This window comes from Eurosta solidaginis, chromosome 1, assembly GCF_040869045.1.
Source record: "Eurosta solidaginis isolate ZX-2024a chromosome 1, ASM4086904v1, whole genome shotgun sequence".
In the NCBI taxonomy this organism is placed as follows: Eukaryota; Metazoa; Arthropoda; class Insecta; order Diptera; family Tephritidae; genus Eurosta; species Eurosta solidaginis.
The window spans coordinates 345,006,251-345,019,113 of NC_090319.1; the positions used below are offsets into that span (position 1 = coordinate 345,006,251).

At 36.9% G+C, this 12,863-nt stretch overlaps 1 protein-coding gene across 2 annotated transcripts in view; it reads right to left on the reverse strand.

The window, feature by feature from the left end:
* The window catches only part of ETHR (ecdysis triggering hormone receptor), a 121,715-nt gene that overhangs the window by 16,277 nt on the left and 92,575 nt on the right, over positions 1 to 12,863 (reverse strand). The window contains exon 1 of one of the 2 annotated variants that reach the window (XM_067762487.1): positions 3,612 to 4,705. The exons of the other annotated variant lie outside the window; for it this stretch is intronic. Coding sequence (XP_067618588.1) covers positions 3,612 to 3,662 — 51 coding nt within the window. The 5' untranslated portion in view covers positions 3,663 to 4,705. Of the gene's footprint in view, positions 1 to 3,611; positions 4,706 to 12,863 lie in introns of those variants that run through there. 2 annotated transcript variants of the gene reach the window in all.

Below are 12,863 nucleotides of genomic sequence, written 5' to 3' on the forward strand. Positions count from 1 at the left end.
CTTAACAAGCTTCGATGAATGTGCTAGCTCATCCGCTTTTTCATTCCCATATATTCCCATATGCCCAGGGACCCAATATAGTTGTTTATTTCTCCCTATCCCGATTCTTTCCAGAGCTCGCTTACACTCTAACATACTCTTAATATGTTGAGCTAGTTTAATGAGTTAATTTGCGGCTTGACTGTCAATATAAAAGTCGACGTGTGTGCTATTTTCTTTCAGTGTTTCTGCTGCCTTGGTTACGGCAACTACTTCCGACTGAAAAATACTACAGTGCTCTGTCAGCTTCTATGATCTATTTATTACCGTATCAGTACAGCTTACTGCAGACCCTACTCCTGACATTAATTTGGAACAAACGGTGTCCACGCGTATCGCCTCGTCTGCCATTTGGGCACTCTTCCGCCAACTATCCATCTTTATTGTGGCTCTGTGAGCCTGTTAGCAGCATAGGTATTGAGGCATTGAGCTCCGTTGCAGCTGTTAACGCTATGTGCTTCGCCACCAGGTCTACAGGTGGATTGTGCAGAATGACATACATTGTCATTAGAGCTCCCATTGTGCTAAGCATTGATAGCCTAAATAACCTTACGGGGTAGATTAATTTGTGTATGGCTGTATGGAATAGCTATTGCAATCGCTGTCTTACCCAATTAGAATGAGAAGGCATTAGACCCTACATACACCACGCAGTCTTTTATATTCATAAAGTGCCGTCGAAGCCCTCTTCACTCTCTCCTCTACGTTGAGCTTCCAGGACAACTTATTGTCTAGAATGCTTCCTATATACATTGTTCAAGGTTTCTTTTGCTAGGTCACCCCTCCAAGTCAAGGGCTAGTCCTATTTGGGACCATATACCTCTTAGTAATCAAGACCATATCCTGTCTTCTCCGCATTGGAGGTCAAACCGATATAAGAGTTTCCCTTGACATAAACGCGATAGACGTGTAATAGGTTTGATAAATGGACGAAATAGGTCCAAAGCCCTTCAGTTGTGAAGTGGTTTACATAGTCTATCAAATCCAAGTGCCAGCCTCTTGCACCCAAAACTGTGGCTCTGGCTACTCCTAAACATCATTGATTGCCGTTAAAACTCCTTAGCTATTTTAGCCGCTAGCAATATCTGTTATAACTGACGCCAACCGCAGAACCTTCGGAGGACAAATCATCCTCCACCTGCCTCTTCCAAGTCAGTGGATGTCTCCCCTTTCTCTGCTTCCAAATGGGGTATCGAAATCCTCGAGAGAACTTATTCCTCCAACACTCCAAGACCCAACCCATATTTTTTCGACACTGTCCATCCATTCCGAGCCACACACTGGGAGAGGTATGATGAGCGATTTGTAGATCGTGATTTTTGTTCACCGAGAAAGGACTTAATTTTTCAATTGCCTACTCAGCCCAAAGTAGCACTTCTTGGCAAGAGGTTTTTTCCCTTTGTTTGTTAAGCTGACAATGTTTTCGCTGTTAATGCTGGTTTCAAGATAGGTGAAGTCTTCCACAGTCCCGAATTTATATCCGTCAACAGTGATGTTGCTACCAAGGCGCAAATGCGCTTGTTTTCTGTTGGAGGACAGAAAGTATTTCGTCTTGTCCTTATTTACCCCCTGCGGTTTATGGAGCTAGGTATATCCCACGGTAGGTATGCCTGTCGTAAAATGCGACTAAAATCTTAATCCCGTTTCTGGCTTGTACGCTAGGCATGGGACGTACTACGTAAAAGCGCTTTTCAATGAAACTAAGTAACAAGTCTCGGATGAGAACAACCTATTGTTGAATCTTTTTATTTTTGTAAAGAAACCTAATCAAGCCCAGTCAAGTTTAAGTCTAAGGACTATTAAATGTGAAAAAAGTTAAAAGTTGGCATTATTGATTGTGATTGCGAGAGGTGTGGCGTATACGTAACCAAATGACCAAATTTGATAAATAAATAGATTAAATACATTTGAATGAAAATTAAATAATGTGAGCTTAAGTGCTATTACAGTCATTCGGGAGATCAAGTTATCGTTTTATTATCGGCTTATAGTCGAATTATCCGTTGATTATCGGCCAATAATCGCGGAGTAATCGGATACGTGTTGCTTCTTTAACAGCTTGTTATAAACGGGATGCAGACGTGTCATTGATTTTATATTGAAGTTTTATTGGTATCTGATTTATAACAAATCGACGAGTAGTCGATAACCAATTTGCAAAACTATGGTAAGAAACCGATACCCTTTCAAAATCAAATCGACAAGCATTTGATACCAAATCGATAACTTATACAACTATAACAAATTATAACAAATCAATGGCAAATCAATGAGAGGGCGATAGTAAATTATTAAGACTCCTATGGGAAATCGAAAACTTTCAATAACAAATCGATTACTTTCGTTAATGAATCGATAACCGTTTGATAATAAGTCGATAACTTTACGATAACATATCAATAAACTTTTGATATAAATCAACAAAATTTTTAAAAACAGATCTGTAAATACATAAACAGAAACCAGTAACTTTTTTGGTAAGAAAACGATAACTTTTGGTTAAAAAGTTGATAATTTTTAGGTAAAAAACCCATAACAATTGGTATCACTACGAAAATAAATTATTAAGGTTTTGATAATATATCGATAAAAAATCGATAACTTCTTGATAACAAATCGATAAATCATCTATAAAGAATTGATAACTCATCATTAACACTTGTAACTTGTTTGGTATGAAATCGATAACTTTTGGTAAATAAAATTACAACTTTAGGTAAAAAACCGATAAAATTTGGTAACACTACGATAACAAAGTGTCAAGGTTTTGATAACATATCGATAACTTATTGTTTATAAATCGAAAAAATTTTCGGTAACCAATCAATAACGCGTCTATACTTCGTCGATAATAAAAAATAAAAAACAAATGTAAGGCGCGATAACCTCCGAAGAGATCTAAGGCCGAGCTTCTCTTCCAATTTGCGTCGTGCTCATATTGATTTTCCCTACAAATCGGCCGGAAGGGACCTACATGTTTTATGCCGACTCCGAACGGCATCTGCAAGGCAGATGAGTTTTCACTGAGAGCTTATCATGGCAGAAATACACCCGGAGCGCTTGCCAAACACTGCCGAGGGGCGACCCCGCTTAGAAAAATTTTATTCTAATTGAAAAACCTTATTTCTAAAATTTTGATGTTGCTTTGCCCAGGGTTTCAACCCTGGGCATACGGTGTGATAGGCGGAGCACGCTACCATCACACCACGGTGGCCGCCATATATAATACACCTACAAAAAACCGACAAGAAATGAATAACTCGTCCTTATTTGCTGTGTGATTGCGCTCAATACGAGTCTAACTTATTACGCTATAGTGTAGTGACTACACTTACGCTTACAATCTGTATTCCCCCATTCAGCATACCGATCTCACATACTACACCCAAACTCCCATATAGCATGCCTCATCCACTATGCTTACTTGCGCAGATATTCTGGATCGCCCAGTATCGTGAGCAAAGATATTGACAAATCAATAAGAAACTTGTTCGAATCTCAATTCAACACAGTCCCCTCCTAAGCACACAAACCAAAATGCGCATTTAAATATAGAAAAGTAGACTACTTACCATAATGTTACCAATAACGCCCAACGACATGATTGCTATACAAAAGCACATAGCAGTGGTGCGTATGTATGCAGGAATCTGTGGCACATTATCAACATCATCAACATCATCGATGCCTTGCTGAGCGACAGACCCATTGGCAATAGAGCTGGCAGCGGTACTCGTAAGAAATAAAGTGTTCGTAGAATACGCCACAATTTCACTTTCACCAACAATGTTGATTGATTTAATGGTAGTTGTGATAGTGTCGGTGATGGTGTCGTTGACTGATACCGATTGCAGTTTAAATGGCAATGGCAGTGGCAGCTCGAATGTAGTAGTTTTGGTAATGGGTTGTTTAACATTGTAAGCATTTCCATTGATATCGAATGCTTCGCCATGCGTTTGAACTAATGGAGGACCAATACTTTCCTGTTGTTGTAAATTGAGAATGTTGTTGACTTCAGCAACAAGGGAATCTAAATTATTTGTGATATGAACTGTGTTAGCATTTGCAATTGATATCACGGGCAATGCTTTGACTAATAATAAAAAACTGTGTCGGCAAGAACACCAGCTGAGTAAAAGCACAGCGGCAAGTGTAAAGATGGAATTAAGCAAAGTACTTCGATTATCATGTTGGGTGGTTTGATTAGAACGCCCTCTTCTATGATGCTTTTGATTTTTTTCGTATAAATTTACCGAGTTAATGTAATGTGTTGTGGCTTTTTTGGGATTTGTTTTTGTTGCTTTTTTACTTGTTATATTATTTGTAGTGTTTGTTGTTGCTGTTAACTTGTTTATTAATGTAGTTTGCGTTCGTTTTATTGTTGCTACGTCTTTTAACGCAGCTGCCACTTTACCATAGCCCCTAAGCGTGATCGTAGGACTGTCAGCACTCGTAGCTTTCACACCAGCATTTATTTGAATTATTTTCTTCTTTAATATTGACGCCACTGCTAATGCTCCTCGCACTATTTGCTCGAACTTTGTTACTAAGTTAGTTTCACTGATGCTATGCTGATATGTTGCTGTGTCTTTTGTCCGTATGCCATTGTAGTGCGAATTTGTTGTTGTTGCCGTTGCTGTTGATGTTACCAGAGCTCTATTTAGTAATTAAATACAAGGCCATATTAGCACATAACAAAAATTTCTCTTAGTGCATTTCAAGTTGTGTTAGCCGGAAATGTTTCGCTGTTTGTTGGTGCAAAAATGAATGTTCTTGTTGTAATGTCGCGCTGTTTGTCCAAATGCTATACGAATATGTTCTTCCGGCAAAAAAAATTATGTTGAATCGTACATTCATCGCAGTATTTTGTAAGAGCTCTCAGTTACTTATTATATCGCTTTGATATAAAATGAGGTAGAGGATTAACTATTTAATGGCCACTGGCTGTAATTCTGTCAATCAGATTATGACTGTCCATATGTTTCCGAAAGCAATGAATGAGTATCCTGAAGTAACCTTATTATTTGCTGTAATTAATACGCAGCATACATATATTTAAGTACATATATACATACATAACTTGATTTTCGATGGTGATGCGATATTAATGGCTGAAAAATATTATGGAAAATATTAATTGTTATCAATTGTTTTTGTTTTATCGGCCTATTGATAAATGATACAAGGTTCGATTCGAGCTCAAGGCCAGGACTATAAATTTTTCTAATGATAATTATTGTTTTTTTTTTTTAATTTTTCAATAATTGAAAAATTGTATTTTCATCATATTATGGAATATATTAATTGGTATCAATTGTTTTTGTTTTATCGGCCTATTGATAAATGATTTAAGAGGTTCGATTCGAGCTCAAGGCCAGAATTATAATTTTTTCTATTAATAATTATTGTTTTTTTTTTTTAATTTTTCAATAAGTAAAAAATTGTATTTTCATCATCAGTACGCTTTGAAGGCTTACCACCCTTCGAAATAGATCTATCTGCACATGGCAGGTTGTCGGATAAATTTTCTACTTACTATTCCAGAAAAAAAATTAAAATTTGCAATTATTGAAAAATTAAAAATAAAATAAAATAAAAAAATTTTAAGCACTTTCTTTATATAAATGGACAAAAGTCAGCGAAAAATGTCTCCTTATATAAAGACACATTTTTGCTAAACTTTGATTTTTAAATTTTTACATAGAAATTACAAAAATATTTATGACAAGTAAGAATATAAATGTGGAGCGCACATTACATGGATTGGAAAGTTGGTAGGAAAGGAGATATTATTAGTCAATCAATTGCGCTCCACCTTTATATTTTTACTTCTCATAAATATTTTTGCCATTTCTATGTCAAAATTTAAAAATCAAAGTTTAGCAAAAATGTGTCTTTATATAAGGAGACATTTTTCGCTGATTTTTGTTCATTTATATAAAGGAAGTGTTTACAATATTTTTATTTTATTTTTATTTTCTCCTTTTCTTACACTTTCTCGGTGTCTTAAACTATCTGTTAAGTTTTACGCTTGTAGCTCAATGAGAACTTACGTAAAAATCAATCCCAAATTCCCTCCGTTCGGTTTGATTTTTCTAAATATCTCATCCTGTGCGCCCCCTAGCGAAACTTTTGTATCGTGTTATCGGCTGTCATCGACCTCTGAATTAAGCTCTAAATATTTAGCCTCTAGCTAATCGGGAAGTTACTTAAAACCCGGTTTCAAATTTCGAAATTATTATCTAATTTTTTCGATCCGTGCGCCACCTAACGGAATTTTTTTCTCCTTTTGTTCCTTTGTCCGGTGTCTTAACCTGTCTCTGAGGTTTCATGTTTGTAGCTCAATGAGAGGTTACTCAAAATCGATCCCAAAACACCAAATTTCCAAATTCTTATCTAAATATTTCGATCCGTGCGCCACCTAACGGAAGTTTTTCTCCTTTTCTTAAATTTTCTCGGCGTCTTATCCTATCTGTGAAATTCTACAGTTGTAGCTCAATGAGAACTTACATAAAAATCAATCCCAAAATTCCCTCCGTTTCGTTTGATTTTTCTAAATATCTCAGTCCGTGCGCCGCCTAGCGAATCTTTTTGTATCGTGTCAGCGGCTGTCATCGACCTCTGAATTAAGTGTGAAATTTCAAGTCTCTAGCTCATCGAGAAGTTACCTAAAAGCTGGTTTGAAAATTTTCAAATTCTTATCAAATTATTTCGATCCGTGCGCAACCTAACGGATTGTGCGTTGTCACGGTGTTCTAACCTATGTGTAAAGTTCCACGTTTGTAGCTCAATGAGAAGTTACTTAAAAATCGATTGCAAGATTTGTATGAAAAGCGGACAAACATTCAACCGACCTAATATAAAGGAAGTAAAAAACAATAATTATCATTAGAAAAAATATTCTTCTGACCTTGAGTTGGAATCGAACCTTGAATCATTAATGGTTATATCTAATAAATAAATTTGGTAGGTACTAGTAAATTCTGAGTTTATTTCATACATAATCTTGGATCCTACTATGTAGTTCAATTCTGAACTGGCACTAAACTATCGCCGTTCTCTTCGAGAGATGGCCTAACAGAAACTGCATTACAAATGAACGCGCTAGGCTGGGGAAAACCAGGCAGATTCTTCCCGGCCAAGAACGTTTAGGTACGCCTCTGTCCATATGCAAGCTAATGCTAAAGAACACATCCACCGTCAAGTCGACGAAAAATGGCTACAAACAACGGGGTGTCGAACATCGAAGGAAACCTGGCCAAAGTCACGTGTACAACCTAAGTAGGGATATAATTTCTACACCTGTGGGGGCACTAACTGGTTTTTGCCTTATAGGTAGGCATGCAGAAAGGTTAGAAGCGCCTTAACGTCGATGCTGTAGAAGTTGTAAAGAGGATGAGGAGGAGGAAACGATGGTTCACCTCATCTGCAACTGCCCGAAACTAAACCGAGCATGTCAGCGCTTACTGGTGCTCCATTTCTAGATAATCTGAGCCAGGTTGTGGAGCATGACGGCAAGGAGCTGGTAGCTATTATCAGGTCTTCAAATGGTTCGAAGAGGAAAGGTAATGGTGTATTTTCGTAGTATTACAATGAGCATAATATCGCTGGCCTAAGTGTGCCCTCGGGCAGAGAACTCAACCTAACCTATATAAACATGGATTGTGACTGTTAAAAGTTTCATTTTAAAAATCGCGTTTAAGTAATTATTTTTCGAGTTTTTTAATTTGATGGCATAATCGAGTTAAGTTAGGTTTAAATGGCCGGCCCGTGAGGATCTCACATAGACTGAATCAGTCCTTAGTGGTAGCAGAAGTTTGCTCAACAACCAAATAGAAAACCCCTCTCAGAAGCCAGGACCTATGTTATAAAATCCGTTTCTTTGCAAATACTAGAAGCTTTCTAAGACCGCTCCTAATAACTATGGAGCGCAAGGTAATAACACAAAAGGTGGCTGACCGTTTTCTCCTCCAACTTTTACTTCTGTTCTGCTGTTTACTGTGTCATCCAGAAATAAGTAGATCCTACAGGCTGCCAGGTCACTGCAGTGTCTTTCAGGTGGAAATTGTAGCCGTGAAGAAGAAGAAACATTTTGGAGAAAGCGTGATTTAGCTTGAGTCGTGTCAATATATATATTGATAGTCAGGCGGCGATTAAGGCAATAAACCACTCAGTTCTTCATCAAGAAGTGTTCTGAAATGCAAAGACCACACATTTATACAGATTCCCGGCCATAAAGGTATAGAAGGTAACAAAAAGGCCGTTGAGTTGGCAAAAGAGGGTGTAGCACTCGATGATTCCATGGTAGACGTCCCATCTCATTCGGGAGAAATCAAAAGAAGATATGAGTTGCATAAATGCGTCAAGCAGGAAGGGCGAGGACAGAATCGCGGATTGCAAAATTTCTAAGATAATTTTCAAACTCTATGACGCTAGACTTTTGTCTCTCAAGACACATGCCTTAAAGCTCTCGAAAGGCACACTAACTGAACACTGCCTTCAAACATCATATGCTTATAAATTAGACATCATCAGTAACAGCAGATTTAGGATGTGCGAGCTCGAGCGAGAAAATGCTCCAGCTATTAGGTGCGGCAGAGTTATCAGATCTCGTGGTAGGAACTTCTTGCATTTGCCTAGAGGATAACGTTATTCTTTAACATAAGGCCTGGTGCCTAATTTTAGTTCGTCGTCAAACACGTTCTGGTAACATTATGGACGCGTTCATTCCATGTGAGGTCTTTATTGACCGGACAGTTCAACCTAACCTAACGAAATACAATGCAATAAATAATTACAAGGGGTGATATACCTCTTAGAAGATTAAGGAGGAGCTTCTCTTCCGCTTTGCGTTGTGCTCCTTTTAATTTTTCCTACAAATTGACGGGGCGGATCCTACATGTTTAACGCCGACTCCGAACGGCATCTGCAAGGCTTACGAGATTTCCCTGAGAAGCTTTTCATGGAAGAAATACACTCTAAGTGTTTTCCAAATAACTGCCCAGTGACGACCCCCCTCAGAAAAACTTATTTCTGATCGAACAAATTAGTTTCTAAATTTTTGATATTGCTTTCCCGCGATAGAAATAAATGTGCAAGGAAATCTTAAATAAGGGTGTTAAATTTTTTTTTTTATAAAAATAGGTGTGTATTATGGCGGGTCGATTGAAAATCGTATTCCAGGGATCAAAATAAGAAACTTTGCCGAAGGAACCATACCTCTAAAACGAATTCTGATGTCCCCCAATTTGGGTCGAACTTTTGGGTAGGGGCAAATTTTGAAAAATCCCACTTTGACCCATTTAGAGTGCTCCAATCGAGTCCAAATGTATGACCGACCCCCATTAACTTTGGAGGCCCGACCCACCGATGCCAGTGGGACACCCCCTGGAACCCCCTGGGGGTTCACCATACAAACATTTCAAAAAATCGCCGGTTTTGCATTTTACATAAAAAAATCATCGAAATGCCTATGTTTTTTCTTTATTTTTATTTATTTATTTATAATAATATTTATTATTTATTTATAATAATATCTATTTTATCTCTTAAGAAATTTATTTAGTCAGAACATATGTAAATGAAAAAATTAATTTAAGTGAGTTATAGAAAAGAAACTAAAAAAAATTATTGTTTGAAGTCTTTTTTACTTTCATGTCTGAGCAATTTCGCACGGCTCTCTAATGTCGTCGCCATAAGAGCCTCTACATTTTCCGGTATAACCCGTTTGGAAACGCTAGCTAGCAATTGAACATGTCGTTCCTTTCCTTGTATGTGTGATGGAGTTTTTGGATTATTAAACGGTGGATCATCTTGATTTAAATATTCTTTCAATGTATCGTACGGAATTCTTCGCGTGAATGGTGGTTCATATACGATATTTATATCATTCAAATTGATCATTTCCATATAACTTGTTCAATTAAAGTTTATATCTGGTTTTTTATAAACTCTAAGTTACATTGGCTCGTCAACATCGGTTCGATAGCGTAGAATTTTCTTGATGGCACAGTCGCGCTTTTCTTTGCTATCATCAAACAACATTGATAACAAGATATTTTCCGAATGCGCGTAATATGAATTATCTTTAATTACTTCATTGACAATTTTGCGTAAACGAGGTTCTAGAAATCGTGACCAACCAATGAACTTCAAAAATAATGCACTGCCGTACACGACAGAGCTGTAATACTTGATATTGAAGTACATTGGCACATAACATTTAATTATAAATTCAACCAGAATTCTTAAATTTGCATCTGGATTTTCCGTTGTCACATATAATCGCAATAATCGCAATAATCTAGCGGCCTTGGTGAGCCACCGAGAATGTACAATTTTCCCTGGTTTGATGTTAGCCAGATCCACCGGAACCACGCCGCTAGAAATTGCATGGGCCATGTCGTATAAGTACTTCGAATCGGTGGAAAATTCAATTTTTTCTGGAGCAGGGGGCATATTTTGCAACTCAATTTTCTGGAAGCCGTCCACCACCTGAGAATATATAATAATAAAATAATTAAAAATGGTTGACAATTATAATAAATAAGTGATAGCAATAACTTACCGGAAGTTCACAAGTTTCAATTTGACGGCTCAGTTTTCCGGTTGCCGATCTTGATCCAGTGCTGGTTGATTTATCCAAAGCTTCAAATAAATGCCGAAACGGAAGTTCGTTGAAGTGTAGAAGGCAAACGAACCAATGCAATGGTCTTTTTAACAGCAATTCGAATCGTCTTATAATTCCACCGTGTGGGCCAGCGTTTGTTGGCTCACCGTCAGTGCATATTCCAATTAATGCATCCAGTAATATATTTTTATCGTTGAAAAAACCATTTAATTTGGTTGTTTTGTATTCAGCGGTTTCATGTTCCAGTCTTACGTAACCATTCAATCCAGAATTGGGTTCTCTCAAAATAACAAGATGAGGTTCTTTTACCATCCTAGTATGATACTTCTCATCAATTTTATATATCGTTAAAGTATCATCTTTTCTGCCACCGAATGAAAACGCTAACCAATTGGTATCATCTAACCGTTTGCGAAGCACTTCTTGTCTGCATTTCTCTTTTTCTCTGCGAACTTTCGATTTATCCATGATGAGAGGTTTCCCATGCTTATCTTTAATTTTAAAATCTTGCAAAAGAGCGGTTCCCAATGCTGATGTTACTCTGTTAGGCAAACGAACCAATGCAATGGTCTTTTTAACAGCAATTCGAATCGTCTTATAATTCCACCGTGTGGGCCAGCGTTTGTTGGCTCACCGTCAGTGCATATTCCAATTAATGCATCCAGTAATATATTTTTATCGTTGAAAAAACCATTTAATTTAGTTGTTTTGTATTCAGCGGTTTCATGTTCCAGTCTTACGTAACCATTCAATTCAGAATTGGGTTCTCTCAAAATAACAAGATGAGGTTCTTTTACCATTCTAGTATGATACTTCTCATCAATTTTATCTATCGTTAAAGTATCATCTTTTCTGCCACCGAATGAAAACGCTAACAAATTGGTATCATCTAACCGTTTGCGAAGCACTTCTTGTCTGCATTTCTCTTTTTCTTTGCGAACTTTCGATTTATCCATGATGAGAGGTTTCCCATGCTTATCTTTAATTTTAAAATCTTGCAAAAGAGTGGTTCCCAATGCTGATGCTACTCTGTCAGGCACACCAAATCTGTCACATACCAAGGCAAAGTTGAAACAATCGTATCACTCTGTGTATTGTGAACTTGTGCTTCTATCCATATCTTATTGAACCGGTGGCGGTGCGTATGTTGAATCTTGGTATTTTGGCATTGATGACATAGACGTTGCTCCTTGCTCTTCAGTTTCCATCATAAATGCATCCATTGTTAGTCTTCTCCGATTATGTTGATCGTGCATGAACTCTTTGAGGCGTTCGGGAACCCAGCCGCATGCACATGGAGCTGCCTTCAAAACGCATTTACATGTTCCAATGTAAAAAATTGTTTCTAGAGATTTTACGTACTCTGTAAATTGTTGGGTGTTGTTTCTTCTCTTGATTTGCTCTTGATACTTGTCACGCAATTTATTCAATTTATTAAATACCCTTTTTTCAGCATTATTTCCATACCAAGTTTTTCCCAAATTGCAATGAAATTATCTTGTACTTGAATAGTGAATGATTTATGGGAAAACTTTTTTTGTTCTGTTTTAGCACGTTCGCTTAAGTAAAAATAATATCTCAAGATATCCAGATGGGTTTGTAAATTAAGATCAGTTAAATCAGTAGACACACCAAAAACAGTAACATCATGCTTGGGTATATGACTCATTGGGATTTCGATAGTTGTTGATGTAGTTGCTTCATCTTGCGGTGTAGAGGATGGTGGATTCATTGTAAACTTTTTGATTTGGAATGGTCACTTCACTTATTATTTTTTTTTTAAATATTTTTTTATCTGAAATTAGCACTTCACACTTTGAGTTCTTCACAACGACTTAATGCATTCACAAAAACTGTTGCGTTATATATGGTCTACGAGACGAGGTAATAAGAATGAAATGGTAATTTAAATTCTACCTGCTGTGTCTTGTGGTGGCTTAAAAAAAACAACACAAGCAATTTTACGATCTGCAATTGCGTCACAGTGATGCCTTGCTTTTAAAAGGGTTGTAAAAACGCTAATTTCTAATAATTTTTTTTTAATTTCTTTTTTATTACTAAGTTAAATTCATTTTTTCATTTAAATATGTTCTGACTAAATAAATTTCTAAAGAGAAAAATAAACTCCAAAAAGAAAAAAACATAGGCATTTCGCTGATTTTTTCATATAAAGTGCAAAACCGGCGATTTTTTT